This window comes from Prionailurus viverrinus, chromosome A2, assembly GCF_022837055.1.
Source record: "Prionailurus viverrinus isolate Anna chromosome A2, UM_Priviv_1.0, whole genome shotgun sequence".
NCBI classification, from domain to species: domain Eukaryota; kingdom Metazoa; phylum Chordata; class Mammalia; order Carnivora; family Felidae; genus Prionailurus; species Prionailurus viverrinus.
The window spans coordinates 12,546,552-12,573,628 of NC_062562.1; the positions used below are offsets into that span (position 1 = coordinate 12,546,552).

Below are 27,077 nucleotides of genomic sequence, written 5' to 3' on the forward strand. Positions count from 1 at the left end.
TCGGCCAGAGCTCGGGAGGTGAGTGCAGTCCTCGGGACCCCTCGAATCCCCTGGCCCGCGCACTCCCTCATGCGTACCGCGCCCAGTAGCCCAGGAAGCCACTGGGGGCAAAGGCGCGGCAGGGCATGAGGGATGGCGAAATTGGGGGTTGGGGGCTGCACGGTGGGCGCCCGGCCTCCCAGCGGCCATAATCGGGGGTCTTTGGAGGGAGATAGGGACCCTTCTCCAATTCCCCCGTCTCCTGGCCTAGAATCGGAGCGTGCAGGAGGGCGGCTATCACGTGAGACCCCTCCCCAAATCTCTTTATTCTAAGCCTGGATTTGGGTGCAGGTTCCAGGGCTGCAAAGATGGGGGCGCCGCTCTCCCTCCAGCCTGGGACCCAGGACAGCCGAAGTGGAGACCACTCTCAATTTCCCTCTTCCCAGCTCTGGTCTGCAGACCCCTGAGGACAGAGATGAAGAACCCCCTTCCCTTTTTTCTCCACTGTGAACCCTGATCTGCCTGGAGGAGGAGCTGGGGGGTGGGGGGTGGTCCCCGGGCCCCTCCCCTGGACTGTTCTATCCCAGCCCCCTACCGCAAGGATGAGGTGGGGGGCGTTTCACGGGCATCCTCTGCAGGGACCCCCCCAAAGTTGGAATTCTGGGGAGGGGTCAGCATGGGGACTGGCCAGGCAAGGCCTGGAAGGGCCTGGAGCACGGACTTGGGGGTGGTCCCTGTCTCAGTGGGGGGTGGGCAGCCAGCATCTGTTCTGGAGATTAAAATAAATCGAGGTAAATTAGGATCTTGCCGGAGGCTGACTGCGAGTGGGGTGCGGAGGAGGGTTGTGGGGTGGGCGGCCCCTCCATCTGCCTCAAATCTGGGAGTTGCCTGCCCCAGCCGCAGTGGGGACCAGGAGGCAGCTTTGATGGACCTGCCTCACTGGTGACCTTGGGCAGGTGACAGCACCTTCCTGAGCCTTGGTTTTCTCCTTTGAAAATGGGGCTGAGGGCTTCAGAGGCTGTATTCCACAGATTCTGAAACCCACACACTCCATCATTAGCCAAACTAGAGCTTCCCCTTTTGCTTAAGATGTCAGTGGTTTGGGGGTGAGAGGGCAGTGGGTTGGGAGACCCCCTGACATGCCTTGCCGGCCTCTGAGCCTCAGTTTACTGCACCGCAGAATGGATTCGTGGTCACTCTGGCATTGCCGGAAGGGCTATTCTGCCGGACGGTAAAATATATTACCAAGCTGCGATCATTGGAACAGGGGCTCCACCACCCTGGTCTTACCGGTGGGACTGCCTGGGGCACACCCTGACCCACATATTGTCGCCCACGCCAGGGGTAAGCCAGTTCCTGGGTGGGGTCCTGGGTAGGAGGAGGTGGGAGGCACCAGGCCAGCCCATCTCTTGTCTCTGCAGTGGACACAGGGGTGAGTGTGGGCCTGGGAGTCCAACACCCCCAGGTTTAAATTCGATTCTCCCCCCCCCCACCCCCACCCCAGGACTTGGCGTGTTCTTCTGTGAAATGGGCTGAATCCCCCTTGGAAGATCATAAGAGACGTGGGAAGATGGGAGCGCTGTAAATACAGACATGGTCATTATAATACTATTACAAAATTAGTGATCATAAATGGGGTCACAGCTGCCTGGGAGCAGGGAGGAGAGAGGAGAGTCTTCAAGGGTGTTGCCTGCTGTGTCTCTAGAGCCCGGCAGCCAGGTACACAGTTGGTGCTCAATAGGTGTTTGCCAAATAGATGACAAAGAGGGAAGAGACTAGTGGGGAGGACCGAAAACTTCCTGAGCCTGACAGTTTGGGCGCCGTATGACATGGGGCGCGTGCCTCAGTTTCCCCAGCGGGGTAATGGCCACGCTGAGACACCGCCTTGAAGCGAGAATCAACCCGGATTGTGCAAAGGTCACTGGTGGCTGGGCCTGGAAGGGAGGAAGTTCATGACAGAGGATGGTCATTGAAACAGCAGGGCCAAGAGGCCAGTCACAGGAAAGGAAGAGAAAAACCCCAAACGGGCCCTACTGGGTACAGAACTGGAGTCTGCGGGGAGCAAAATGTCAGAGCCTCTTCCATAGGACCCTGGAGGCCCAGAGGTCAGGGTAGGCCCAAGGTCACAGCAGGAGGTCAGGGGCTTTGGACAGGTGGCTTAGAGTTAGTGAGCCCTGCCTTCTTTGCTGACTCTATTCCTGTCTTTTTTTTATCTGCTCCTGGGTCTGCTCACATGCTCGACCCAGTGCAGAGCCCCAGGTTTTGGGGGGAATTGGTGCTGGCAGCTCCTGGGGCAGGCGTCAGACAGGCTCTGTTCTCTCCTCCAGGCAGCCAGAGGATGGGGGCATCCCGGTCAACTGACAGCCTGCTGTGTGACCTTGGGCAAGTCCCTGTCCATCTTTGGGCTTTGCCCTGGTGCTATGGACCTCTTTTCTCCATCAGATACAGAGGCCACCGTGTCTCAGACACGATACTTTGAGAGGTCCGTGGAAGTGTCTTAAGCTCTTTCAAAATCAGAAGGGAAGAAGATGAGCTTTGGGGTCAAAGAAGACATTTTAACATGTAATATTAATATATGCATTTCTGTGCCAATGCAATCGTAACATGTAGTTGAAATTCTTTTTTTTTTTTTTTTTTTTTTTTGCTAGGGGAAGGGGCCCGTGAAAGTTGTCACGCAGCCCTGCGTTTGAGCCTCGGCTGTACAAACACGAGCATGTGGTCTCCCCCCGCTCTCTGAGCCTTGGTTTTCCCTCTGCAAAGCAGGCATCATTAGCCCACCTCAGGATGGGGAGATGTGGAAAGCTGAGCCCAGGACAGATGCAATTTAGGGCACGCTGTTATTTCACCATTGTTGTCATGATTGTTATTTGTTGGGTAATAACAGCCCCAGCCGTGGGGCCCCAGGTTCAGGTACCTCAGTTTACCCGTCCTCGGCCGGCCCAGTTCCAGGGAGGTCCCAGGGGTGCTGGTCTGGTGGGGGAGGTGAGGTGGCGGTTGGGAGGTAGGCGGGGCAGGGTAAGCTTCCTGTCCCCCAGGCACACAGGCCTCCTTGGGGCTTGGTGCTGACTGACGGAAGTGGCAGGGGCCCGCGTGGCTATCTCCTGGTGCCCACCCTGTCTGTCGGGGGGCCCCCAGCCCCGCTCGCTGCCCTGTCTGGTGAGTTCGAGCCCTGCCAGGAGGTCCCCATTGCCCCCCTCAGGAACAGAAGTTGGGGTGGGGGGGGCTCTGCCTGGCCTGGGGTTTCTGGAGAAGCAGCAGGTGTCACTTCCTGGGCCGGGCAGGAGCTTGCGTGGCGGCCACCTTTCGCTCTGCCCCTCTGCCCCCCATTACGGTTCGGAGTGGTGGGCCTGGCTGTGGGGCAGTAGGGGGGGGACACGGACCCCCAGAGCCGCATGCGGTGGTTCCAAACGAGAGTTCTTTGGCAGGCAGGCCAGGGACAAAATCACAGGGACCTCGGGACAGTGAGTTCTTTCTCTGTGGCTCAGTTTCCTCATCTGTAAAGCTGGGGTGGAGCCCCATGGTGTGGCTGTGAAGGCTGAATGAACGGGTACCTGTGGGGGGGGGGGGGAGCTGGGTACCGACCCACAAACATACTGGCTCTCGGCGCGTTGTGGGGGGAGGGGCAATCTAATCCGAGCTGTGAAAACAGTTGAGATTCTCGGTTTCTGAGGAACTTGGGCCCGGGGGCTCCTAGGATCCTCTAAGCAGCATCTTCTAACAGAACTTTCTCTCTCTGTGCTGTCCGATATGGTGGCCACCAGCCCTGGAAGCAAGGTTGGCTCCAAGGAGCTGGGATGATGGGGGGGGGGGGGGCGGGGGGGGGGCGTTCATTGTATTTCATTGCACTTCGTTTAAAATTCACTTGCCACGTGAGGTTAGTGGCTCCCATATCACTCAGCTCAGCCCTAAGGGATCTGGAGATACTCCGGGTCCAAATCGTGGTCAGGAATGAAGAAATGAGATGGGAATTTAGGGCTTTTCCCCCTTGGGAGGTCAGCCTAGCTCCGGACCAGACTGGGTTTCCTCTGGGAGGGCACAGTGACTAGGGTTTCTCAAGGTCCCCAGCATCACCCGGCACAGGTTGGCTATTGGAAGTAAATATTTTTTTAATACACGTATTTTTAAGTTGACTTATTTATTTTGAGAGAGACAGAGACAGCATGAGCGGGGGAGGGGCAGAGAGAAACAGAGAGGGAGGGAGAGAGAGAGAGAGAGAGAGAGAGAGAGAGAGAGAGAGAAAATCCCAAGCAGGCTCCGTGCTACCAGCACAGAGCCCAATAGGGGCCTCGAACCCACCAAGCCGCGAAGATCGTGACCTAAGCCAAAACCAAGAGCCCGGCGCTTAACCAACTGAGCCACCCAGGCGCCCCGGGAATATTTGCTGAACGGAATAATGTTTTGCCTGGTGAACTCCTATCCATGCTTTAACCTCCCACCTCCCACGGCCCCCTCCTTCAGTCCAGGCTCCCACAGTCCCTTCTGACGTTTGGCCCAGCCCTGATCCTGCAGGACTGGTGCGTCTGGCTCTACACCCCTAGGCTGGGGGCTCCTCAGGGACCAGACCCAGGACCCAGACCTCGGGTCCCTCTCGTGGACCCTTGCATTGCCCTGGCCACATGGGTACATGGTAGGTGCTGGGTGACTTAGAGAAGTCAAAGGACCTGGGGCTAGACGACAATGGTTCAAATTAAACTCACTTTTAAGATTAGCTAAACTGAGGCTCGGTGAAGGCAGCCTTGTCCAAGGTCCTTGCTTGGTCCTTTCCCAGTGAGGCCCAAGGAGCTTTCCCTTTTGTGGTCACCAGCCCTGTCCCTGCTGCCACTGTGCCTCCTAGGCTCCCAGCTGCTGCTGAGCTGCCCGAGGGGTCATGAATTATGGATGAGGCCTGCGGGCTCCTGTGACAAGCCCAGCATCGAGAACGTGCCAAGGACACCAAGTGTCCCTCCTTTGCCAGGCAGCTTGGCCCAGCCCCCCTCTGCGGGGAGGCCTGGGTTCCCCCAACAAGACCCCTTCTAGGCATTCCCTCTTGTTTTGCAGATGGGGAAACTGAGGCACAGAGCTGGATAGTGACTCAGACACCAGGTGAACAGTGGCTTCTGGGAGTCGGGCTTGGGACTCATGGGGGCCCCACTGCCGGCTGGGTCATCGTGGTGAGGGGTGAGCTCTCCATTCCAGAGCGTGCATGAGATGCGGACTGGTGTAGAGGGATTTGGGAGACCCCCAGGGGTCCTTGGGGACACTTCAGGGACCCCAGCCCCCATGTGGCTGATCACAGTCCCAGTGTCCATTTCTCAGCAGACCCTTTCCAACAGGAGCGGCCCAGCGTGGAGCTGAGTGCTCAGGTCTCGATTCAGCTGGCCCAGGGTGAAAATCTGTCATTTCCTGGCTGTGTGACCTTGGCAAGTGGCTTCCCTCTGCAGGGGGCGGGGGGCTCAGTTTTTCCATCTGTGAAATGGCCCTGAGGTTTTCTGCTCGGGCTGAGGGGCTCATCCAGTATTCCAGCCCCCAGTGAACTCCTATTTGTGCTTAAAAACCCCTACTCTTGTGCCTTTCCCTCTAGACCAAGCTCCCCAGCCCCTATCCTTCTATCTAGTCCAGCTCTGACTGCACAGGACTTGGGACATCTACATCCTGATCTGTCCCCGCTAGAATGGGGGCTACTTTGGGCCAGGCCTGGGGATGAATCATCTCAGGGGCCCTGGCATGCCAGCCTTGGGGCTTTTGGTTCCTCCTCCATCCTTTCTCTTCCTCTTCCACAGGGAGGACAGTTGGAATTTCCCCTCTTAGGCCCAAGCTGGCCATGGCTTTGTAGCTCAAATTTGCCTCTCTTTGGACAGGCACTAAACAGGAACCTGCGGGGGTCTCCACAGAGGCCATCAGGATGTCGTATTTTGGGGAGCATTTTTGGGTAAGTAAGATGTACTTTTATTTTGATGGGGGCTCCTGGAAGGGCTGTGGGGACTTTTACAGAGCTGGGGGTATGTGGCGGCCTATGGGCAGAGCCTTGGACAGGTGGAGGGTCTGCAAGGTGTCGAAGTTAATGTGGGAGGAGTCAGGCTGGATATGAATCTATACCCTCAGACCTCACGGACCTTGTGACCTTGGACAAGTCCCAGCTTCAGCAGGGAGACTAAGGCCCAGAGTAGGATTCTCTTTCCTAAAGTTGCCTAGTGAGAAAGTGCAGAGTCGGGGCTCAAACCCAGCGCCCGACTGAACTTCCAGGATCCAGGGTCGTTTCAGCCAGGGAATTTCCATGTCTTTCCCACCCTGGAGAGTTGGGGGGTTTCTTGACTTGGCCCCTAGTGGCCCCCCTCAGCCCTGTGCCTTCCGGGCTGGGGACCACATACTGTGACCCAAGGCGGCCAGAGAGACAGAGTTGTTTTCATTCATTCATTTGCTCCCTCCCTCCCTTCCACCATTACTCCACACCCAACCTCCTGTGGAACCTGAGGAGGCCCCCAAGAGGCTTCATCCTGGCTCTGACCCCAAGAAGCCCCCAGTCTGGGAATCATAGAGCCAGCCAGAGATCCGCAGCCCTGCAGGGTCACGGCTGGGCCCCCCGACTTGGGGGCAACCAGAGGAGGGCTGAGAGCCATGTTTCCCATGGGCTTGGAGGGCTGAGATTTTCCAGGATGTAAGAAAGGCATGCCAGGCAGGGGGAACAGCCTGAGCAAAAGCCCAGAAGCGTGACAAGGTTGACTAGTTGAGGGCACAAGGACTCCTCTTCCAGGGCCGGGCTACTGGGAAGCCACAGGGAATGCATGAACAGAAGAATCTAGGAAGGACCAGGGCAGAAAGCCCCTTCCCCAGTTGCACGCCCTGAGCTTGCCAGAGGAAGCTTGTTGCTAGGTAACTGGTTGCCCCTGGCAACAGGCCTTCTCCCTCCCTTTCCCCTCCCCAGCTGGGGCTCCTCTTACTGCCACTTGCTTTCTTAAAGGGGCCTCACCCCCTTGCCACCTGCTGGGAGGGAGTGGGGGGAGGGGGCAGAGGGGGGAGGGGGCCTGACCTCCACCGGCTCCCCAAGGGTCAGATTCCCGGGATTTGTCTCTGAATAGCTATGTGACCCCAGCAAGGGGCCCCCGCTCCTCTCTGAGCCCCTGTTGGTGCCTCTATGTAAGGAGGTTGACTGTTTGCCGATCAGTTGTTGCCCACGTTTTGGAACCCTGACAGCGGCACCTACATTTATTTTAAATTCCACTTAATGGCATGAGGCACCTACATTTATTTTAAATTCTTTTTAATTGCATGAGGCATGCAAGCTTGCTGCAGAAAATCCAGATCAGCAGGGAGAAAATAGAAGCCACCCCCGATGCACTCCCCACCCAAAGATAGCCTGGTGCAGAGTGGATAAGGGCTTTGAGTTCAGGATTTGATCGGGGCTCTGCTGGGAGCCCTTGGGCAAGTGACTTTGTGTCTCCAGGCTTCAGCTTTCCCATCTGGGAAAGGGGATATAATTCCTGCCTCCCAAGAGGACTCAGGGAGTACCCTGGGATGTCTTTCACTGGCAAGGTTTCTTTTAATCAATTGTCTGTATTGGTGGCTCTTTGCTGGGTGTCGCTGGCCTGAAGGAGGCTCCTCCAGTCAGGGGAGATCAAGCCAGAGAGGGAAGCCCTGGTCTCACTGGGCCAAGGCAGGGCTGGAGGCATAGAGGGCACTGGGGAGCCATGAGGGAAGTGTGAGCAGGAGAGGGACATCATCAAGCTGTGTTAGAAAGATCCCTCTGGGGTTGGCCTGGGGGCAAGACGAGTCCAGAGAGGTTCTGATAAGAGACACAGGCCCAAGACACCCCCTCCTAGGACCCTCACTGCCAGCACAGCCTGAGAGAGGCAGATACCACTGGGGGCCTTGCCAGGTCTGGGAAACGGGCCAGTGGTTGGCTGCAAGTCAGCCCCAGATGCTGGCCTGGGCAGCGGTGCCTGGTGCAGCCTTACTCGAGGATCCCCTGGGTGGGGTGGGGGGGGGTGGGGGGTGGTGGAGGTGGGGGCTGCTGGGCCTGTTTGCTGAGCCCTCCCCACCGTGCAGGAAGCCCTGTGTTCAGCACGCTGCGAGCCTCATCCCACCGAGACCTGTGGGAGGTGGGTGCTGTCCTTGTCCCCATTTGTCAGATGAGGAAACGGAGGCCCAGAGAGGTGAAGTTACTAGCTCAGAGTGACCCAGGGCACAAAAGGAGGCTCTGAGACACATCCCTGGGAAGCAGGAGGGAGCACCACTGAACATTCAGGGAAGTGAGCGTCTGAAGAGGGTGGGCCTGGAACGGATCCTTGACAGGCGCGGAAGGATTTGGACGGATGGGAAGAGAGGCACCCTGGTGGGCTGGAACAGCCCAGGCAAAGGGACAGTGGTAGGAAGGCACAGTATGTCTTTGCACTGTTTGCCATTTTTCTGGCGAGGCCAAGAGGAAGAAGCTGGGGGATGAGATTGGAAAGCCAATTTTGAGGGGCGCCTGAGTGGCTCAGTCGGTCAAGCGTCCAACTCTTGGTTTCAGCTCAGGTCATGATCTCACCGTTCACGGGCTCAAGTCCCGCGTTGGGCTTCGTGCTGACAGTGTGGAGCCTGCTTGGGATTCTCTTACTCTCCCTCTCTCTCTGCCCCCGCCCCTCTCTCTCAAAATAAATAAAGAAACTTCAAAAAATGAGGGGCACCTGGGTGGCTCAGTTGGTTAGGCTTCTGTCTTCAGCTCGGGTCATGATCTCATGGTTCATGAGTTCGAGCCCCACACTGGGCCCTCTGCTGTCAGTACAGAACCCGCTCCGGATCCTCTGATCCTCTGTCTCCCTCTCTCTCTGCCCCTCCTCTACTGGTTCGTTCTCTCTCTTTCTCTCCCCTCTCTTTCTCTCAAGGCCCCCAAGGGGATAGACAGCAGGCTGATTGGCTCAGGCCTGAAGCAATCCCCGCCGCCAAGGGGTTGGGCTTCCGCTGGTTGGCTCCTCCGGCCACGCCCCCGTTGCTAGGCAACCTTTGATGCCTCCTCCACCCCTTTTCTCAGTCTCCACGTCCATCCCCTGCAGGGTGAAAAGAACCATGGCTTTGAGGTCCTGTACCACAGCGTGAAGCAGGGGCCCATCTCCACCAAGGAGCTGGCCGACTTCATCCGGGAGAGGTGAGGATCCCTAGGCTCGGTCCGCACCTGGCCACGCCCCGCAGCCCAGTCAGCCCCGCCTGCCTCGTGGCCCCGCCCTGGCTCCGCCCCACCTCTCCCCGGCCCGTCCCACGGCCTCCATTCCACACCCTGCCCAACCTGCTCGAACGCCCTGGAAACCAGCGGTTCTCAACACTGTCAGCCCTGTGCCCGCTTGTCAACAATTCCCAGGTTTCTGACGCCTCCTCCTGAAGAGACGGTGATATGACCTACTTACAAGGGGAATTCTGAAAACTCAGTCTCATGCCCTGAATATGATAAAAACACACGTATGAGGAAATAATCGACATTTCGGCATGGAAATGCTCATGCTCCGACATCTATATCCCAGAAAACATAATACATTGAAATTGCAAGGCAGCCTTCTGCCCCCCGGCCACTCGCTAGCTGAATGCGCGTTGAATCCGGGCAGAGTTCAAAAGATTATAACCAGGTTTTTCTCTTTGTGGCCGTCTAGCGAGACCTGTCTGCGCTGTCTAGGACAGGGGCCACTCTTTATTTAGAGAGCCCTCCCGGACCCATCCACGATTGCCCGTGGTACCCTCTGGGTGCCTCTATCAAAAAATGAGCCCATGGGTAGTTGGTTTTCACGGGGCATATTGTGGCCCCAAACAAAATCGAGGTTCTGTTAACCTGGACAAAAATGTGAGTGGAGATTAGGTAGGCATTAGCGGTGTCTGTCCAGAGGGAAAAAGGTAATGGAAGTTCATCTCCCGCAGTTAAACAAGATGAAGCATATAAAGCATTTGTAGTATGTGCTCAAAAATTTTTTTATCTGATGCTGTTACTGCTGTTACTCCTGCTGTCGTTAGTAAAGCATATTACTTAACCTCGCCCGTGACTTTCCAAAATGCCTCCTCCCAGCAGGGGACTATACCATCCTCCTTGAGAGCTACTGCGCAGCTGTCTGAATGAGGAAACTGAGGCCCAAGGGGATGGAGCGTCTCCCAAGGGCGCCCAGAACCTTCTGCATCTTTTCTCCATTCTGTTCAGGGCCACCATCGAGGAGACCTACTCAAAGGCGATGGCAAAACTTTCCAAGCTGGCCAGTAATGGGACCCCCGTGGGGTGAGTGGGCCTTGGCTGAGGCAGGGGTCGCCAAGGATGCAGGGTCCTGGGGTATCAGGGGCCTACTCTTGGGTGGACATCTCTTCACACAAGTGATATGTAGAATAGGGAGTCAACCCTCCCCCACGCAAGGGGCTAATTGGACAGGAGAATATAAATCATTCATTCGCTTCCTCCTCATTCATTCATTCAACACATATTTATCTGTTGTGTGCCAGGCACCATTCTAGGTACTGGAGGCCCAGGACCGATCAAGACAGATAAAACCCCAGTCACCTGCATGCCACGTTCATGTAGGGCGTGCGGCAAGATAGATGTTAACTACAAACATGAACAAAGTCCCTTCCTGGGGTGAACAGCTCTAGGAAGGGGATGAAATGGGAGCGTGAGACAGGTGCTTCCTCTGGGGGGGGGGGGGCTTGGTTCCATGAGCTGAGACCTTGATAGCGGCGTGGAGCCAGCTACAGGGGTGTCTGGGTCAGAGACCCAGGCGGGCAGCTGAGCCAGTGCAAAGGTCCTGAGGCAACCATGGGTTTTGCATGTTCGAGGAAGAGCAAAGAGGCTGGCTGCAGGGTCTGAGTGAGGGACAGATGAGACGGGAGGTTGGACAAGGGTGGGGGGGCAGTGCACGTCCGATTCACAGGTGACGTGGTCCCATTGGCATCTGCAGGATTTCCTGGGGCTGCTCTGGGGCAAAGGTTCTGGGGGGGGGAGGCCAAAGAGGTCTTCTGCCGATGTAGCCCTGTGAACTTGATTTGGGCAAGTTGAGCCTTAGCTGCCCTTGAGTATCAGCTGGGGCCTGGAGTCCAGAGTGAGGATGCTGGGGGCCTCAGAGCCTGGGTTTCAATTTCCTAAGGAGCCTTGGGTGAATTGTGGAGCCTCCTATGCCTCAGTTTCCCCATCTGTCACAGACCTGCCTCCTAGTTGTGGTGCAGCTGCCTCAGCAGGGCCTGGGGCACGTGGTGGGTGCTGGCGGTGCTGTTTGAGGGGAGCCCCTGGGGGGTGGGCCCCGCCGGACCCTGGGTGTGTGTGACCTGTTTCCAGGACCTTCGCCCCGCTGTGGGAGGTCTTCCGCGTCTCCTCAGACAAGCTGGCGCTCTGTCACCTAGAGCTGACACGGAAACTGCAGGACCTCATCAAGGACGTGCTCCGCTACGGCGAGGAGCAGCTCAAGATACACAAAAAGGTGTGTGTGTCGGCGCGGGGCGGGTGGTGACAGTGGCAGGAAGGACCCCAGAACTTAGGGGGGGCTTTGAACCTCCAGCGCCTGGCGTGTGTTCCTCCGCGAATTCAGTCGATTCCACCACGTCAAACCCAGAGTCCCACAGACCTGACCCCGGTCAAATTCCAGACTCAAAATTCTAGACCAGGGGTCTGCACGCTATGGGATACCGACCAGAACCAGCCTGGTTTTGCACAGCCTGAGAGCTAAGAATGGATTTCGCGTGCTTTTTTTTTTTTTTTTTTTTTTTTAATTTTATGTGTCTGTTTGTTTAGCTCTGATTTATTTTTGAGAGAGAGAGAAAGAGACAGGGTGTGAGTGGGGGAGGGGCAGAGAGAGAGGGAGGCACAGAATCAGAAGCAGGCTCCAGGCTCCGAGCGTCAGCACAGAGCCCGACGCGGGGCTCGAACTGGTGAACCGCGAGACCGCGACCTGAGCTGAAGTCAGATGCCCAACCGACTAAGCCACCCAGGCGCCCCTGGTTTTTACATTCTTAAGTGGTGAGGGCGGGGGAGTCAAAAGAAGAATATTTCATAATAGGTGAAAACTCTATGACCCTTAGATTTCAGTGCCAGTAAATAAAGCTTTATTGGCCTAGAGCCGCATCTATTCCTGTCCAAAGAGGGAGTTGGGGGGCTGCCTGGGTGGCTCAGTCAGTTAAGCGTCTGACTTCAGCCCAGATCATGCTCTCGTGGTCCGTGGGTTTGAGCCCCACATCGGGCTCTGTGCTGACAATGTGGAGCCTGCTTGCGATTCTCTCTCTCTCTCCCCCTCTCTCTTTGCTCCTCCCCTGCTCTCTCTCTCTCAAAAGAAAGAAATAAATGCCTCCCCCAAAAGAAATGTTTTTTTTAAAAATGGCTAACATGATAGATTTTATGTTATGTGTGTTACCCTGAGTTTTCTTTCTTTCTTTCTTTCTTTCTTTCTTTCTTCTTTTCTTTTTTTGGAACTGGGGGACAAGGAAGTTTTCTGCGGGCTAATACAGAATAACCTTGGGAATAGATTATTAAACTGAATAAGCTGTGACTTAAACAGAGGTTGCCCCTACTTGTCATTAAAAAATGGCCTAGGGGCGCCTGGGTGGCGCAGTCGGTTAAGCGTCCGACTTCAGCCAGGTCACCATCTCGCGGTCCGTGAGTTCGAGCCCCGCGTCGGGCTCTGGGCCGATGGCTCGGAGCCTGGAGCCTGTTTCCAATTCTGTGCCTCCCTCTCTCTCTGCCCCTCCCCCGTTCATGCTCTGTCTCTCTCTGTCCCCAAAATAAATAAATGTTGAAAAAAAAATTTTTTTAAATGGCCTAGAACAAACACATCTGCTTGTCTATGTGCTGATTATTTCTGGAGACAGATCTACTCCTAGGCAGAGGCTTGGGAGGCTGGGGATCAGGGAGGGGTAGGTTTTTCCCTGAGCTCACCCCGTGAAACTTTCTGAGATAGGAACTATGTGTGACTCTCCCCTATTTAAAAAAGTTAAAACTTTTGAAAGCAATAGAATACTCAGAAAAAAGTAATCGGTGGAACCTGGGTTTAAGAGCCTGGAATTTCCCAGTGGACACCTGCTGGGGGCTTCAGGGCCTACCCATGCTCCCCCTGCCCCCGCCCCCTGCAGTGCAAAGAGGACGCGGTGGGCACCCTGGATGCCGTGCAGGTCCTGGCAGGTGTCAGCCAGCTCCTGCCCAAGTCCCGCGAGAACTACCTGAACCGCTGCATGGACCAGGAGCGGCTGCGGAGGGAGAGCACCAGCCAGAAGGAGATGGACAAGGTGGGCCTTCGGCTGCGGGTCCCCGGCTGCCGTCGGCCCTCTGCTGACCCAGGGGATGCTTGTCCCCTCCCGACCTCATCCCCTCCCTGTGCCTCCTAGGCAGAGACCAAGACGAAGAAGGCGGCAGAGAGCCTGAGGCGCTCGGTGGAAAAATACAACTCAGCCCGCGCAGACTTTGAGCAGAAGATGCTGGAGTCGGCTGTGGTAAGAAGCAGGCTTCGGTGCCTTGGAGACCCACACATCCCTTGGCCCAGGATCTATGGGCGTCGGAAGTCCAGAACCTCTGAAACCCTCGCCTCCCGGGAGCCTTAGAATCACAGGTTTAAAGGCATAGAATTCTAGAGACTGTTAGCTGTGGCGGTGGTGGTGGTTGTTGTTGGCATTATTATTTCAAAAGCCAAATCCTTTTTGTGCCTCGGGTTCCCCATCTGTAATTTGGGAACAGTAACAGTACCTGCCTCACGGAGTTTTTGTGAAGATTAAATGAGCCACTCTATGTGATGTTTTCAGACTCGTACTGGGTGCACGGACACCTCTCTAGAAGGGATTACAATTTCTATCGTTACGGATGAGGTTTTTGAACAGGGCAGGGCAGGGTTTAGAAGCCAAGAGCCTACTGATGGTTCATGGTGGCTGAAAGACCTGGGTTCCGCCCCAGTCTCCATTCTTCACCAGCTATGTAACCTTTTTTTTTTTTTTAATTTTTTTTTTAACGTTTATTTATTTTTGAGACAGAGAGAGAGAGAGCATGAACAGGGGAGAGGCAGAGAGAGAGGGAGACACAGAATCGGAAACAGGCTTCAGGCTCTGAGCTGTCAGCACAGAGCCCGACGCGGGGCTCGAACTCACGGACCGCGAGATCATGACCTGAGCTGAAGTCGGCCGCTTACCCGACTGAGCCACCCAGGCGCCCCTATGTAACCTTTTTATAAGACGCTATGCCTCTCTGGAACTCCTCAAATATGTGAAGAGCAGATTGGAATGTCAGGATTAGGAACCGGATTTTTTTTTTCTGACTTTCTATCCGCAAGTGATAGAAAGTTGCAAATGATAGAAACCTTCATTCAAACTGACAAGGAAGATTAAAGGCTCAGGGGACTGAAAAGTTTGCAGGGAGAGCTTCAGGCATGGCTAGATCCAGGTACTCAACTGGTGTTAAAGTTGTGCCTCTCTGCTTTTTGAGTCTGTTTTTCTCCCTGGGGACTTCACTCCCAAGCAGAGATGCCCCTCCTGGGTGTGCGTGGGTGTGTGTGTTTGTTGCGGGGGGGTGGGCAGTGGCACCCGCTCGCAGCAAAATGGCCAGCTGCAGCCTCCACATGGATCCCACCATCTCATTGACTCAGGGTATGAAAGTGTCTCTTTTCGCATAGTTTTAGCCAAAGTCCCAGGGAAGACTCTCATTGGCTCTTCCCCGCCCAGTCACTGAGGCCAGGGGGGTTGGAACGTTCTGATTGGTCAGGCTGGGTCACCTGGCCACTCCTCGTGGCCTCCACCTTCCTGTTTGCCCCTCCCCTCCCGGCTCAGCGTTTCCAAGCCATGGAGGAGACCCACCTGCGGCACATGAAGGCACTGCTAGGCTCCTACGCCCACTCCGTGGAGGACACCCATGTGCAGATCGGGCAGGTGAGTGGCCCCAGGGGTGGGAAGCGAAGCAAAGGGTGCCAGGCAGGAGGGCCCCGGCCGTGCCTGGTTACACGCTTCATCCGCCTGGCCCAGGTGCACGAGGAGTTCAAGCAGAACATAGAGAACGTCAGTGTGGAGATGCTGCTGAAGAAGTTTGCAGAGAGCAAGGGCACAGGCCGGGAGAAGCCTGGTGAGTTGGGACATCGTGGGGATTGAGCTCTGGGGCCACAACTACAGGGAAGGAACAGGACTCAAGAGGCAGGAGACTGAACCTCCCTGCACCTCGGTTTCCTCATCAGAAAAACGGGCCGATGACAAATCTAACTCCCCAGCCCACATAGGAACAGTATTTGATGCCCCATCTTTTTATTATTTATTTATTTATTTATTTATTTATTTATTTATTTATTTATTTAAGTAATCTACACCCAGGGGTGCCTGGGTGGTTCAGTCGGTTGAGTGTTGGATATGGGGCTTGAACTCACGAACCGTGAGATCATGACCTGAGCTGAAGTCAGACGCTTAATTGACTGAGCCACCCAGGCGCCCCTTCGTGGCCCATCTTATGTGTAAATCTCTTACAACCAGATACCAGAGGGACCTTGAAGGCCAGGCCCAGCCTTTCATACTTTACCCTGAGGGCCCAAGGGAGCCATTGAGGACTGTTGAGCAAAGGACCAATTTGAAAAAACAATGTCCAAATGAGAGGTCAGGGAGGAGTTAAAGAGCAAAAGTGTCGGGGTCAGATCTGGGTTTGTGTCTGTTCCTCACTACTTGCTATGTGACCTTGGATGTCTGTCTTGACTTCTCTGAGCCTCAGTCCCCTGTACAGACTCACGGTCCATCCCCTGACCCACTCAAGTGCCTGTGAGCAATGCCGGAAGTAGAAAAAGTAACTCGGGCATCGCTCCGTCCGGTGCATCCCCAAGGGGGACCTGGACCCCTGGCCCATCCCACTCATGACCATCTCTGGGGCTGGCTCAGCCCCTTGGCCTCAGCGCACTGGATGCCCGCTGGCCTCGAGCTCCGATGCAGGTGCCATTGTGAGCCCGCGGGTGCTTCGCTGCCCTTCCCCGGGCCGGGTCTCCCAGCCAGGCTGAGTTTCTCCGTCTCTTCCATCCCAGGGCCTTTGGATTTTGAGGCATACAGTGCAGCCGCCCTGCAGGAAGGCAAGTACGTCTGGGCCTGGATGCCCAGGCTGGACGGACGCTGGGGGTGCGGGAGGCAGATCTGAATGGGAAGGGGGCACCCCCAGGGCTCAGCTGCACCCCCTCATCTGTCCTCAGCAATGAAACGTTTGCGGGGAGCCAAGGCCTTTCGCCTCCCAGGACTGAGCCGGCGGGAGCGGGAGCCCCCTGCAGCTGTGTGAGGAAGCACCCCTGCCCAGCCCCGGCCCAGGCTAGCCCGAGATCCCTTCCCCCTTCCCAGGCTATCCCAGAAGTCCCCTGCTGAGGGTAGCCCCGGGAGAATTCCTGTCCCAGGCTATCCCGGAACCTCTGTCCCCGGCTAGCTCAATTTGCCACTCCCCAACCTAATCCCAAATCCTTCCTCTTGTCAAGGTCAGTCCTGGTGGTTCCCTGCCGAGGCTAGCCCCTCCATTCCCGACCTCCTCGAGCCAACCCCTCAGAGTAGCCCCAGGTTCCTCCCCTGCCAAGCTGTTTGCGGAGACCTTGTGCTCAGCCAACTCCAGACTCACTGCCCCCAGCCCCAGGCCAACCCCTGGGTCCTATCACCAGGAGGACCAGCTCAGGACATCGTGGCCCAGGGGCCACCCCCAGGCACCATGTCTAGTGTTGGGGGGGGGGGGGGTCGGGAGCATGCAGGTGAGGTGGGAGAGCTGACATCAGTATCTCTTTCTCCATCCCCAGAGATTCCCTGGAGCCCGATTCAGGGGTGAGTACCGGGCTGCGACTGTGAGGGGTTCAATCCCACCTTGGGCCCCAAGCCTGGAGCTCAGGGGGCTAAATCTCATCCCGGCTGCGTGTGGAGCCATGTGGGAGGGACTGATGTCCCCACTTAGCTTCAAGGTGCCCCTCAGTCTTAATGCCATGGCGTACTCGGTTCCCTCAAGCCCCTGCCTTCACCAGGGAAGACTGTTACTGCCACTGGGGCTGTTTTTAGGTCTGAGTCCGGGCCCAGAGGTGGGAGGGGCCGTGGCAGGGAGAGACGGGAGGTTCGGTAGCGGGGAGCCTGACTCCCTGCCTGTCCCCGCAGACGTGTCCAGAGGTGGATGAAGAAGGTTTCACTGTCCGGCCTGATGTGACCCAGAACAATATCCTCCTGGTGCCCCCTGGCGGCAACTGTGGGCACAGCAAGGACAAAGCGCTGTGGGGCAGTGATCCCTCCGCGAATAGCGACCCTCTCTGCGTACATCCTGCGGGGGGGGGGGGGGGGGGTGCCCTCCAGGGTACACAAAGCAGATTGAAACGAAGAATCCTCAGAGCTGAGGAAGAGAGGCAGGGCGAGAGCCAAGGGGGCTTCCTGGAGGAGAGGGCACCGGTGTTGGGGTTTAGCCTCTGACCAAGAGTTTGCTGGTTAGGGCCGGGCGTGCTTGTGCAAAGACTTGGGGGCAAAACCGTGGTGTCGAGGCCGGGGTGGCAAGTGGTGATAGACCGGATTGTGCAGGGCCTTGAAGGGTTTGAGCAGGGAGGGGTGGATGGCCCCCGTGTCGGGATCCGCTTGGCCCCTTGACTGCGGTGCACGCACGGCGGAGCCCTCTCGCTTTTCCTCCAGCGACTCGGACTTCGATGATGAGGAACCCCGCAAGTTCTACGTGCACATCAAGCCCGCCCCTGCCCGCGCCCCGGCCTGCAGCCCCGAGGCAGCTGCGGCGCAACTCAGGGCCACAGCTGGCAGCCTCATCCTTCCTCCCGGCCCAGGGGTGAGGCGTAGGAAGGGTGTTCGTGGGTGGGGCCGGTGGGGCTGGCTGGCTGCGCCCGACCTGACGCCACCCACTTTGTCCACAGGGCACCATGAAACGCCACTCTTCACGTGAGCAGCCTCCGAAGGGGGTCTCGGGTGTGGGGAGGAGCACGAAGAGGGGAGGCTGGGCCTGGAGTTATGAGCGTGGCTTTGAATCCCAGCCCTGCCGTGTAAGCAGGCTGCTTACCCCTTCTGACCCTCAGTCTCTTCTTCTATGAAATGGGGTCATTGCGAGAGTTAAATGAGAGCTGAGACAGGTTGGCTCGGGCGCAAAGCCCTCTCTGCCCGACTGGCTGATCACCTTGGACAGCTGGCTGGACAGGCCCAAGCCTTAGTCTCTTGGTCTGTGACAGAGGGGGCACTGGAGGCAGGGTGACAGGAAGGCTCAAGGTGGTGTGTCTCTCATAGGGGACGCTGCTGGAAAACCACAGAGGCCCTCGATCTGCCCCAAGAGCCAGCAGGTGGGTCCTATAGCGGGTGGGGGGTGGGGGGTGTTTGATGGGGACACACTGGGCCAACATGAATGAGCAGCTGGGGGCTGTCCCTGACTCCTCTCCCCTCTTCCCCTGCTGCCTCCCTGTGTCTCTGCCTCCCCTCCTCTCACCCTGGCAGGGAGTTGAGGGCATGCTGTATCTGAGGAACCACTTAGTCGTTCATTTGACGAGCATTTATTGAGCACTCGCTGTGTACTCCTTCTATTCTGGGTTCAGAGACATATGCCCAAGATAGGTCTTCCTTCTCAGATTCACATTCTCGTGGCCCAGGTTTTTTTGTTGTTGTTGTTTTGTTTTTAAGCGTTTATTTATTATCGAGAGATAGAGAGACACAGAACATGAGCAGGGGAGGGGCAGAGAGAGGGGGAGATACAGAATCAGAAGCAGGCTCCGGGCTCCGAGCTGTCAGCGCAGAGCCCGACGCGGGGCTGGAACTCACGAACCGTGAGATCATGACCTGAGCCCAAGTCAGCCGCTTAACCCACTGAGCCACCCAGGCGCCCCATCGTGGCTCGGGTTTGAAGAACAGCAAACAAGTTAGAGCACCTTGGATACTTCCAGATGCTGTGAAGAAACTAAAGCAGGCAGTGTGGTGGGAGATCCCAGCGGGCAGCTTTAGTTGAGGCCCGGGAGGCTGCTCTGGGATGGGGGTGGGAGGTTTTGAGCCCAGCCTTGAAGACGGCAGGATGTGGCCTCAGGGAGGGCTGGGGATACAGAGCTCGGGACCAGGAACGGTCTGTGCACGGGCAACGAGGAGGGGAGGAGACATGGAAAGGATAGAAACCATCCCTGTGTTCCGCTTGGTCCACAGCTGTGCGGAGAAGCTGCAGTCAGATGAGCAGTTTTCCAAGAACCTCTTTGGGCCGCCCCTAGAGTCGGCCTTTGACCACGAAGACTTTACAGGTGATGGGGGTGGGGACTTCGGGGCCACAGGCTTGGCTAGCGAGATGGGTGGGTCCATTGCCAGGGCAGGTTTGGCGGGGGACAGGCTGGAGGGAGCACTTGGGGGTCCTGTGTAGGCAACTGAGAAGATAGACTTGGCAGTGAGATGGTGGGCGGGGCCGACGAGAAGGCGGGTAGTTTAGGTGACGATGGGCAGATGGGCGGAGCATCGGTGGAGGTGGAACTGACCAGAGGGCCTGGCCTGAGGGGGGTGGGCCCCTCCTCGGCGTGGGCGTGGCCTGCAGGAGGAAGGAAAGGGCCTCCGTGTGGGCGGGGTCTGGAGCTGGCGCCCCCACCCCCCCCAACCGCCCCTCTAGGCTCCAGCAGCCTCGGCTTCACCTCCAGCCCCTCACCTTTCTCCTCCTCGTCGCCCGAGAATGTGGAGGACTCCGGCCTGGACTCGCCATCCCACGTGGCGCCTGGCCCCTCCCCGGATTCCTGGGTTCCCCGCCCCGGCACCCCGCAGAGCCCACCTAGCTATAGGGCACCGGCCTCCGAGTCGAGGGGGACACGGCCCCTGCCAGCATCGGACTCGCCGCAGCCCCTCGCCCCATCCCCGGGTCCCTGGGGGCTGGAGGCTGTGGCTGGAGGAGGTGAGTCCAGGAGTCTGAGAGTCATCAGAGCCCTGGGTGGGGAAGACTGAGCGCCTACTGTGGCCAGGGACTGAATGGGCGGCTGGGGACACAGCCCAGAACCTTCACCCTGGCAGGGACAATAATGAGATAGACATTTAACAAAGTGGAGGTCGCAGGTGCCTGGTGAGGGCTCCGAAGGTTGGAACGACCCTGAGGAGGTGACATTTGAGCTGAGATTTGTTGGAGGTGAGGAAGGAGCCATTGGGATGTGGTGGGGGGTTGGGGGGGGGGTTGCTTCCCAGCAGAGGGCGCATCTGTACAAAGGCCTTGTGGTGGGTAGCTGCCTAGGCCCTCTGAGGAACAGCTCGGGGGCTGGGGGGTGGGCCATGAGGCCAGAACAGAGTGATGACCGGAAGCAGAGGGAGAGGAGGGAGTGATGTCAGCAGGGAGATGGGCCCGTGCGGGGTCTGGGACCTGATGGGAGTGATGTGAGCTTTACTCCTAGCAAGGTCTGGGCCACAGAGGGGCTGTGAGCCGAGGAGTAGCAGCACCTGACTCAGATCGCAGGCTCCCTCTGTCCACCTGGGGGGCGAGGGTGGGAGCTGGAGACCAGGGACGGGAGTCCAGGGAGGTGGGGAGACGCGGGCGCGAGGGCACAGGGCTGAGACAGCAGAAGGGTCAGGGAGGAGGGCTTGCGGGCAGCTGGCTGTTCTTCCAGGAAGGGACAGGAGGGGCAGGGAATGTGGGGCGGAAGAAGCCCGGGGCGTGTTGGGACTGGGCCTTTAGATGTCAGGCGGACCGTGGGCCCTGAGTTCGGGGGAGTCCAGCTTGGGGCACCCCAGGCACAGCTGTGTGAAGCGGGAGGGGAGGCCCCCCGGGAGAGGGCAGGGCCTAGTGCTACAGGTCGGAGGAAGAGGCAAGTGAAGGGGGTGGGGGATGGGCTCTCCTGGGGGCCTGAGTCAGAGGGCTGTGGGCTTCGACCCCATGAGGTCCCCAGAAGTGGTGACAGGGGTGCTTGGCACCATCCATGAATAGAGAAAAGAGCCGGTTCGGAGCTGGGTCAAGGAAGGGCCCAGGAGAGTGAGTGTAGACCACGGTGTAGACTAGTCCAGTTGAGTGGTCTGAGCGGCACTATGGAATTAGGGCTCTCACCCAAGCCTGTTCTGCCTCCTGGGGGACACTTGGCAGTGTCACCCGTGATATTAGACTGTCACCACTAGGGGGGGTGGGTACTAGGGACATCTGCGGTGGGTGGAGGCCAGGGAGGCTGGTCAGCGCCCCACGGTGCCCAGGACGGTCCCCCCGGAGAATGCTCCAGCCCCAGGCGTCAGCAGCGCGGCTGAACAGCCCTGGGGAAGGGAGGAGCACGTCTCGGGGGGGGGGGTGGGGATGGGGGTGGGGGTGGCAAGGGTCACCAAGGAAGCAGGGAAACGAGAGGAAGCTGAGTTTTATGCAGTCACTAGTTAATCTTAACGGGTGAGACTCGGACAGAGGCCAGGGTGGGAGGCTACCTCATCCTCACAGAGAGGATGAAGGTCACGGAACTGCTGATGTTGGATGAAAACGCCTGCCGCGTCCCCCTCCCCCCCCCCCCCCCCCCCCCCCCGGACTGTGCCTGCCTCCTGAGCATCCAGCCCTTGCTCGCGCGCTCCCAGTAACCTCCCGTCGGGCTGGTGTCTGGGAGGCTGGGGGTTGTGGATGGCCTCTGCAGTCCTGTCCGGCAATTCTCTCCGCGGCCCCGAGACCTCAGACCCAAGGGGTGTCCCCAGAATAAGCCCGACTCCCAGTCTGGGGCCGAGTCCCTTCTCTGGGGCGGCCCGAGAGGCCCACGGCAGCATCTGAGCTCTGTCTGTCTAACGCTTGCTCCCCAGACCTGATGCCTGCCCCTGCTGACCTTACAGCCAGAGACGGTCTGGCAGCCCCGCCCCGGAGACCCCGCACCAGGAAGGTGTCCTGCCCCCTCACGCGCAGCAACGGGGACCTGGTAGGGTGAGGGGGCGCGCGGCAGGAGTGGGGCTGGGGGCGCCTCTGGTGGGGGCACGGGCAGCCCCAGGGCACTGCTCCTGGGTGATCGCAGCCCGGCCTGTCTCCTTCCCCAGTCCCGGTCTCTGAGCCCCTCCCCGCTGGGCTCCTCGTCCGCCAGCACCATCTCAGAACGGCCTAGCTTCTCGTCACAGGCAGGACACGGTATGGGGGGCGGCCCTGGGCCCTTCTCGGGCGTCACTAAGTGATGCGTTGGAGGCCCGGCGGGCAGAGGGTGGGTTCTGGAGCCTGGGACCTGTGCCCACTCTGTCTGTCCCTGTCCCCTCCCCTCCGCCACCAGGAGTCTCCCGGGGACCCAGCCCTGTGGTCTTGGGCTCCCAGGATGCCCTGCCTGTGGCTACAGCCTTCACCGAATACGTCCACGCCTACTTTCGAGGCCATAGCCCCAGGTACGCAGTGGTCGGGGAGAGTACAGACAGTGACAGGGACAAACAGGACTCTCTGGGGCCTGTGCGTCTAGGGTCCAGGAGAAACAGCCTTCCGGTGTGTTTCCTGACCTGCTTTACCACGGAAGGGCCTTGAACTCTGGGCCAGGCAACCAGGCCCCTGTCCCGAGGGCAGTGGGAACCACAGAGGCTGTTTGAGCAGGGGCCGGGCCTTGCTGTAACCACAGTTGAGAGCAAGTCCCCTAAGGCTGCTGTGGGCATCACACTGAAGGGAGCAAGGCCCTTGGCGGGGTGGGTTAAGGGTGAGTTGAGGGGCCAGGAATAATCTGGGAGCAGTGCTCAGCAGGAAAGATCAGACCACACATAGGAGAGAGTATTAGGCCTGAAACCCAAGCTGAGGACCGTATTATAACTGTTTTGCTTTGAGCTTCCTGGCGGCCTAGAGGAAAAGAGAACTAGGGAAAGGGGATGTTTCTGCCTTCTTCAGCCCAGTGTGGTTTCTTCCCGGTGCCTGGATGGCTGTCCAGGCAAGGACACAAGGAGGGGAGGCTGGGAGTGAGGATGCCGGGCACGGTCAGGGCCTTGCTTCTTCTGGGGAGCCTGGGGGGCCACAAGCTGCAGCAGAGCCAGGAGAGAGGGGAGGACGAGGTACCAGGCAGAGCCCTGAGCCAACACGCAGTCTCCTCACTCCCCCCCCCCCCACCTCAGCTGCCTGGCTCGAGTAACTGGGGAACTGACCATGACCTTCCCTGCTGGCATCGTGCGTGTGTTCAGCGGGACCCCACCCCCACCTGTCCTCAGCTTCCGCCTCGTGCACACGTCTGCCATTGAGCACTTCCAGCCCAATGCTGACCTGCTCTTTAGGTACTATAGGAGTGGGGGGGTCAGAGGCAGGGGGGCCCAGGAGCTCCCCGGCGGTGAATTCCTGCTCTGCCTCCTGGGATTTGCTGTGTGGCCCTGGGCAAATCACTGTCCCTTCTGAACCTCATTTTTCTTTTCTCCTTTGCTTCCCATCCCCCCCCACCCTCCCCCCGGTGGGTGGGGGGGGGGTCATGCTCTACTGGCCCCAAGGTGAGCCAGGGAATCTGCATCTTTAGGAAGCCCTTGGGGTAGGTCAGATGCCGAGGGCCTTGGGGAAGGGGCCTCCCAGGGGTTGGGGTGATTATTCCTGGTCTCCGTAGTGACCCCTCCCAGAGCGACCCTGAGACCAAAGACTTCTGGCTCAACATGGCGGCTCTGACTGAGGCCCTGCAGCACCAGGCGGAGCAGAACCCAGCTGCCTCCTACTACAATGTGGTGTTGCTAAGATACCAGGTGGGCCGTGTGGATGGGCCCAGACGGAGGGACCAGGGAGGGGCTGGGCTGGCAGGGAGAGCAAGCAGTGGCAATGGGGGCGGGGGGGGGGGGGTGGGGGGCGGGTAAAGAGAGCAGAGGGAGCAGGGGAGGGAGTCAGGGAGGGAGCCAATGAATGGTGGCTGGGTGGGCATTTGCCGCGGTGCAGATGGCACCATTATGGAAATTAGAAGAGGGCCTGTCCCAAGGGCCCTGCACCAGCACCTGCCCACCGCTCTGTCGAAACCGGGCGCTCTCTCGCCCTCTGCTGGAAACATGGCGTCACGTGGACCCCGATCTGCGGTGTCTCTGAGGGAGAAGGATTAGGCCCCACCGAGTGGTCTATGCAGCGGTGACGCTGAGCTGGGTCTGAGTTAGGTCCCGGTGGAACAGCACGTGCTGGGGCAGGACCAGAGGGCCTCAGCTGTGTGCTGTCTCCTGTTCTCGCCCCTCCTAGTTTTCCCGCCCGGGTCCCCAGTCTGTGCCTCTGCAGCTGAGCGCCCACTGGCAGTGCGGGGGGACCCTCACTCAGGTGTCGGTGGAGTACAGCTACCGGCCCGGCGCCACGGCCGTGCCCACGCCCCTCACCAACGTCCAGATCCTGCTGCCCGTGGGGGAGCCCGTGACCAACATCCGCCTACAGCCAGCCGCCACCTGGTGAGGGTGTGCGGGAGGGAGGCCGGAGGAGGCTCAGCACTGGCCCAGGACCCTCCCGGGCCTCCCCTCGATGCAGCAGCTAAAGGGTCCCCCGTGGGTCCAACCGTTCCGTGTGCACTCGCCGTGCTTAGAGCCGAGGACGACACGCTGAGCCATAATAATGTTGGACACCAAGGGCTCCCTGTGTGTCAGGCGTGTTCCACGTGCTCCATACACGCTGACCGGCTCAGGGCTGCTAGCAACCCCTTGAGGTGCGGACTGCCATCATTCCCACTTACGGAGGCAGAACTGAGGCACAGAGGGGCCGAGTCGCTTATCTGAGGTCATACCAGGATTTGAACCCAGACAGCCCCTCTCTGCCCTGGGCTATGTTTTTGGAAGTTTCTTTCTTTTGAGAGAGAGAGTGCACACGGGCGTGTGCGCGAGCGGGGGAGGAGCAGAGAGAGAGGGAGAGAGAGAATCCCAAGCAGGCTGCACGCTATCAGCACAGAGCCTGACCTGGGGCCGAACCTCAACGAACCGTGAGACCACGACCTGAGCCGAAAGCCAGAGTCTGCCGCTTGACCGACTGAGCCGCCCTGGCGCCCCTGCCCTGGTCTCTTAGTCGCCACGCAGCGTTGCCTTTGTTTCGTGCCAAAGCTAGGACCTGGCGCAAAGAAGCCAGGCTTAAAGGACTTGAGTGTATGATCTAAAGATGCTGCGAGGCCCTGGGGTCCCCGGGGACCAGCTGCTCCATACCCCACACCCATTTTACAGATGGGGAAACTGAGGTGGGGGAGAGGGGACCTGGCTTGCCGGGGTCGTGTAGCTTGAGAGGTGACCAAGCTGGGACCCTGGGCTCCCCGTGTCCTCTCGGGGAGAGGGCTGACCAAGCTTTTTCTTGATGCCAGGAATCTGGAGGAGAAGCGGCTCCTTTGGAAGCTTCCAGATGTGTCTGAAGCAGGGGGTGAGTTATGGCTGTGCAGGAGATCGCGGGGGTCTCGGGTGGGAGGGGCTTATTGAAAATGGGGGAGAATTGGGGATGTGCTCGGGGTGGCGGAGCGTGGGCACGAAGGAAAGCTTGAAAGGGCTGTGACAAAGCTGTGAGGGAGGACATGGCGGGAGGCAGGCATAGCAGGTACAAAGGCCCTGAGGCAGAACTCCTTTGCAAATTACACATAGCCCCACGGGGCCAAAGGAGGAGGGTACGGGGCACAAGTGGAGGTCAGAAGGGGCAGACGGCGGCCACAGATCAAAAGGCCCGGGAGGAGCCCAGGTCACAGCAGGACTCGACTCGGGCTGAGGCTGGGGCACAGCTGACCTCAGGCCTCCCCAGGCTCTGGCCACCTATCCGCCAGCTGGGAGCCCTGCTCGGGGCCCAGCACGCCCAGCCCTGTGGCCGCCCAGTTCACCAGCGAGGGGGCCACTCTGTCTGGCGTGGACCTGGAGTTGGTGGGCAGCGGCTACCGCATGTCGCTTGTAAAGAGGAGGTTTGCCACAGGTATGCCCCCCCCCCGCCATCCGGCTGCTGCACATCCCTGGAGCCGGGCCCCCTGCTTCTGCCAGGGTGTGGGGGGAGGGGGAGGAGTTGGGGTATTTGGGAAGGTCGGTGGGCGTTGGGCCCTGGAGGCCCAGGTTGGTGGGCACAAGTGGGGAGGGGTAGCAGGGCCCCAGTGGGAGGGGTCAGGAAGGGCCCCCGTAGGGTGTCCTCGCCAGGACCCAAGGCAGGAGGCCAGAAGCCTCACTGCCACGCGGCTCCCAGCCCATTCTCCTGCCGCCACAGGGGCTGCTGGGGCCCACGGAGCACCCGGAAGAGTGAATTACAGGGGTGCTTTGAGGAAGATTGGGAGGTCCCAGGGTAGGGGCAAGGGATCCCCCCTCTTCCTCCCTGCTCACGGTGCCACCCGCACAGGGATGTACCTGGTGAGCTGCTGAGCCCGCAGAGGCCGACCGGCACCGCTGGCCCCAGCTCTGCACTGTCCTGGTGCTCGCTGACTGATCCCCGCCTTCCTGCCGGACCCTGGGCGCCCCCCCCCTCCGCCCCCCGACTCCACGGAGAGGAGACCCACACCCAGCCTGGCTGAGCCACTCCTGCTCCAGCCAATTCTCACGCGGGTCCTCAGACTTTTAATGTTCTTTGAATAAACACTTTATTTTCTAATAAAATAAATAAGCCTTTTCCTGCTCCAGGGAATTTCCTTCACGTCGCCGGAGAGGAGAGGAAGGGAAGATGGCCGGATGGGTGGGGAAGATATACTAGCCCTAATGTTCCCTCATCACCCCGCCCCCCGCACTATGCAAGGCGGCACCAGGGGGAGAAAAAGCCAGACACAGGCGCCCCAGGCTCCATGGACATCTGAGCTAGCAGAAGGGACTAGAGGAACCCAGAGGGGGATGTCAGATTCTTCCTAAAGAGAGGGCATTATAAATGGGGCTCTGACGTATAAATAAGAGTTTGCAAGATGGGGATGGGCATCCCAGGCAAAGGAATGGGGACTTGTGAGTCCTGAGAGAAATCAATTAGTCAATCCACAAACATTAATTGACTACCTACTGTATGCCAGGCTGTGAGCAGGACAGCACTCTTGGAAGCTATGAGGCTCTGAAACCAAAAGGTCTGGGTTTAGAGCCTGCTTGGCCACCGGTGGCCGTGTGACTTTGTGCGAGTGACTTAACCTCCCTGGCCTCAAGTTTCCTCCCCCGGAACCCACCTCAGTCGGAAGCTGTAGGGAGGTTGCACACTTTGAAGACCACCTGATACAGAATGAGCTCCCCTGCAGGGCTGGGCTGGCAGCTGATGGGAGCACATGGGCAAGGGGTGTGGCCTGAGCGGGCCCCGGGTCAGTCCTGAATCCCGGTGGACACGTGAGGATCCTGAGCCCACACAGATCCTGAGGACCAAGCCGGGGCCAGATGGTCCTCCCACTTGGTCCTCCCAAGACACAAGGCACCGACCG

General features: G+C 58.6%; 1 protein-coding gene across 1 annotated transcript; it reads left to right on the forward strand.

The window, feature by feature from the left end:
• Nucleotides 1–26,298, forward strand: FCHO1 (FCH and mu domain containing endocytic adaptor 1). Its single transcript, XM_047849824.1, is given in 29 exon segments — nt 1–18; nt 5,017–5,061; nt 5,817–5,887; nt 8,988–9,079; nt 10,112–10,186; nt 11,231–11,372; nt 13,015–13,167; nt 13,267–13,371; nt 14,692–14,790; nt 14,884–14,980; nt 15,915–15,959; nt 16,077–16,155; nt 16,659–16,683; nt 17,005–17,062; nt 17,493–17,671; nt 17,757–17,781; nt 18,121–18,146; nt 18,148–18,173; nt 19,018–19,109; nt 19,466–19,741; nt 21,595–21,707; nt 21,823–21,910; nt 22,047–22,155; nt 22,861–23,016; nt 23,334–23,466; nt 23,942–24,141; nt 25,032–25,087; nt 25,457–25,621; nt 26,033–26,298. Coding segments are annotated over 27 exon segments (2,664 nt in total). The 5' UTR covers nt 1–18; nt 5,017–5,061; nt 5,817–5,860; the 3' UTR covers nt 26,056–26,298.
• Nucleotides 26,299–27,077: the final 779 nt, after the last annotated feature.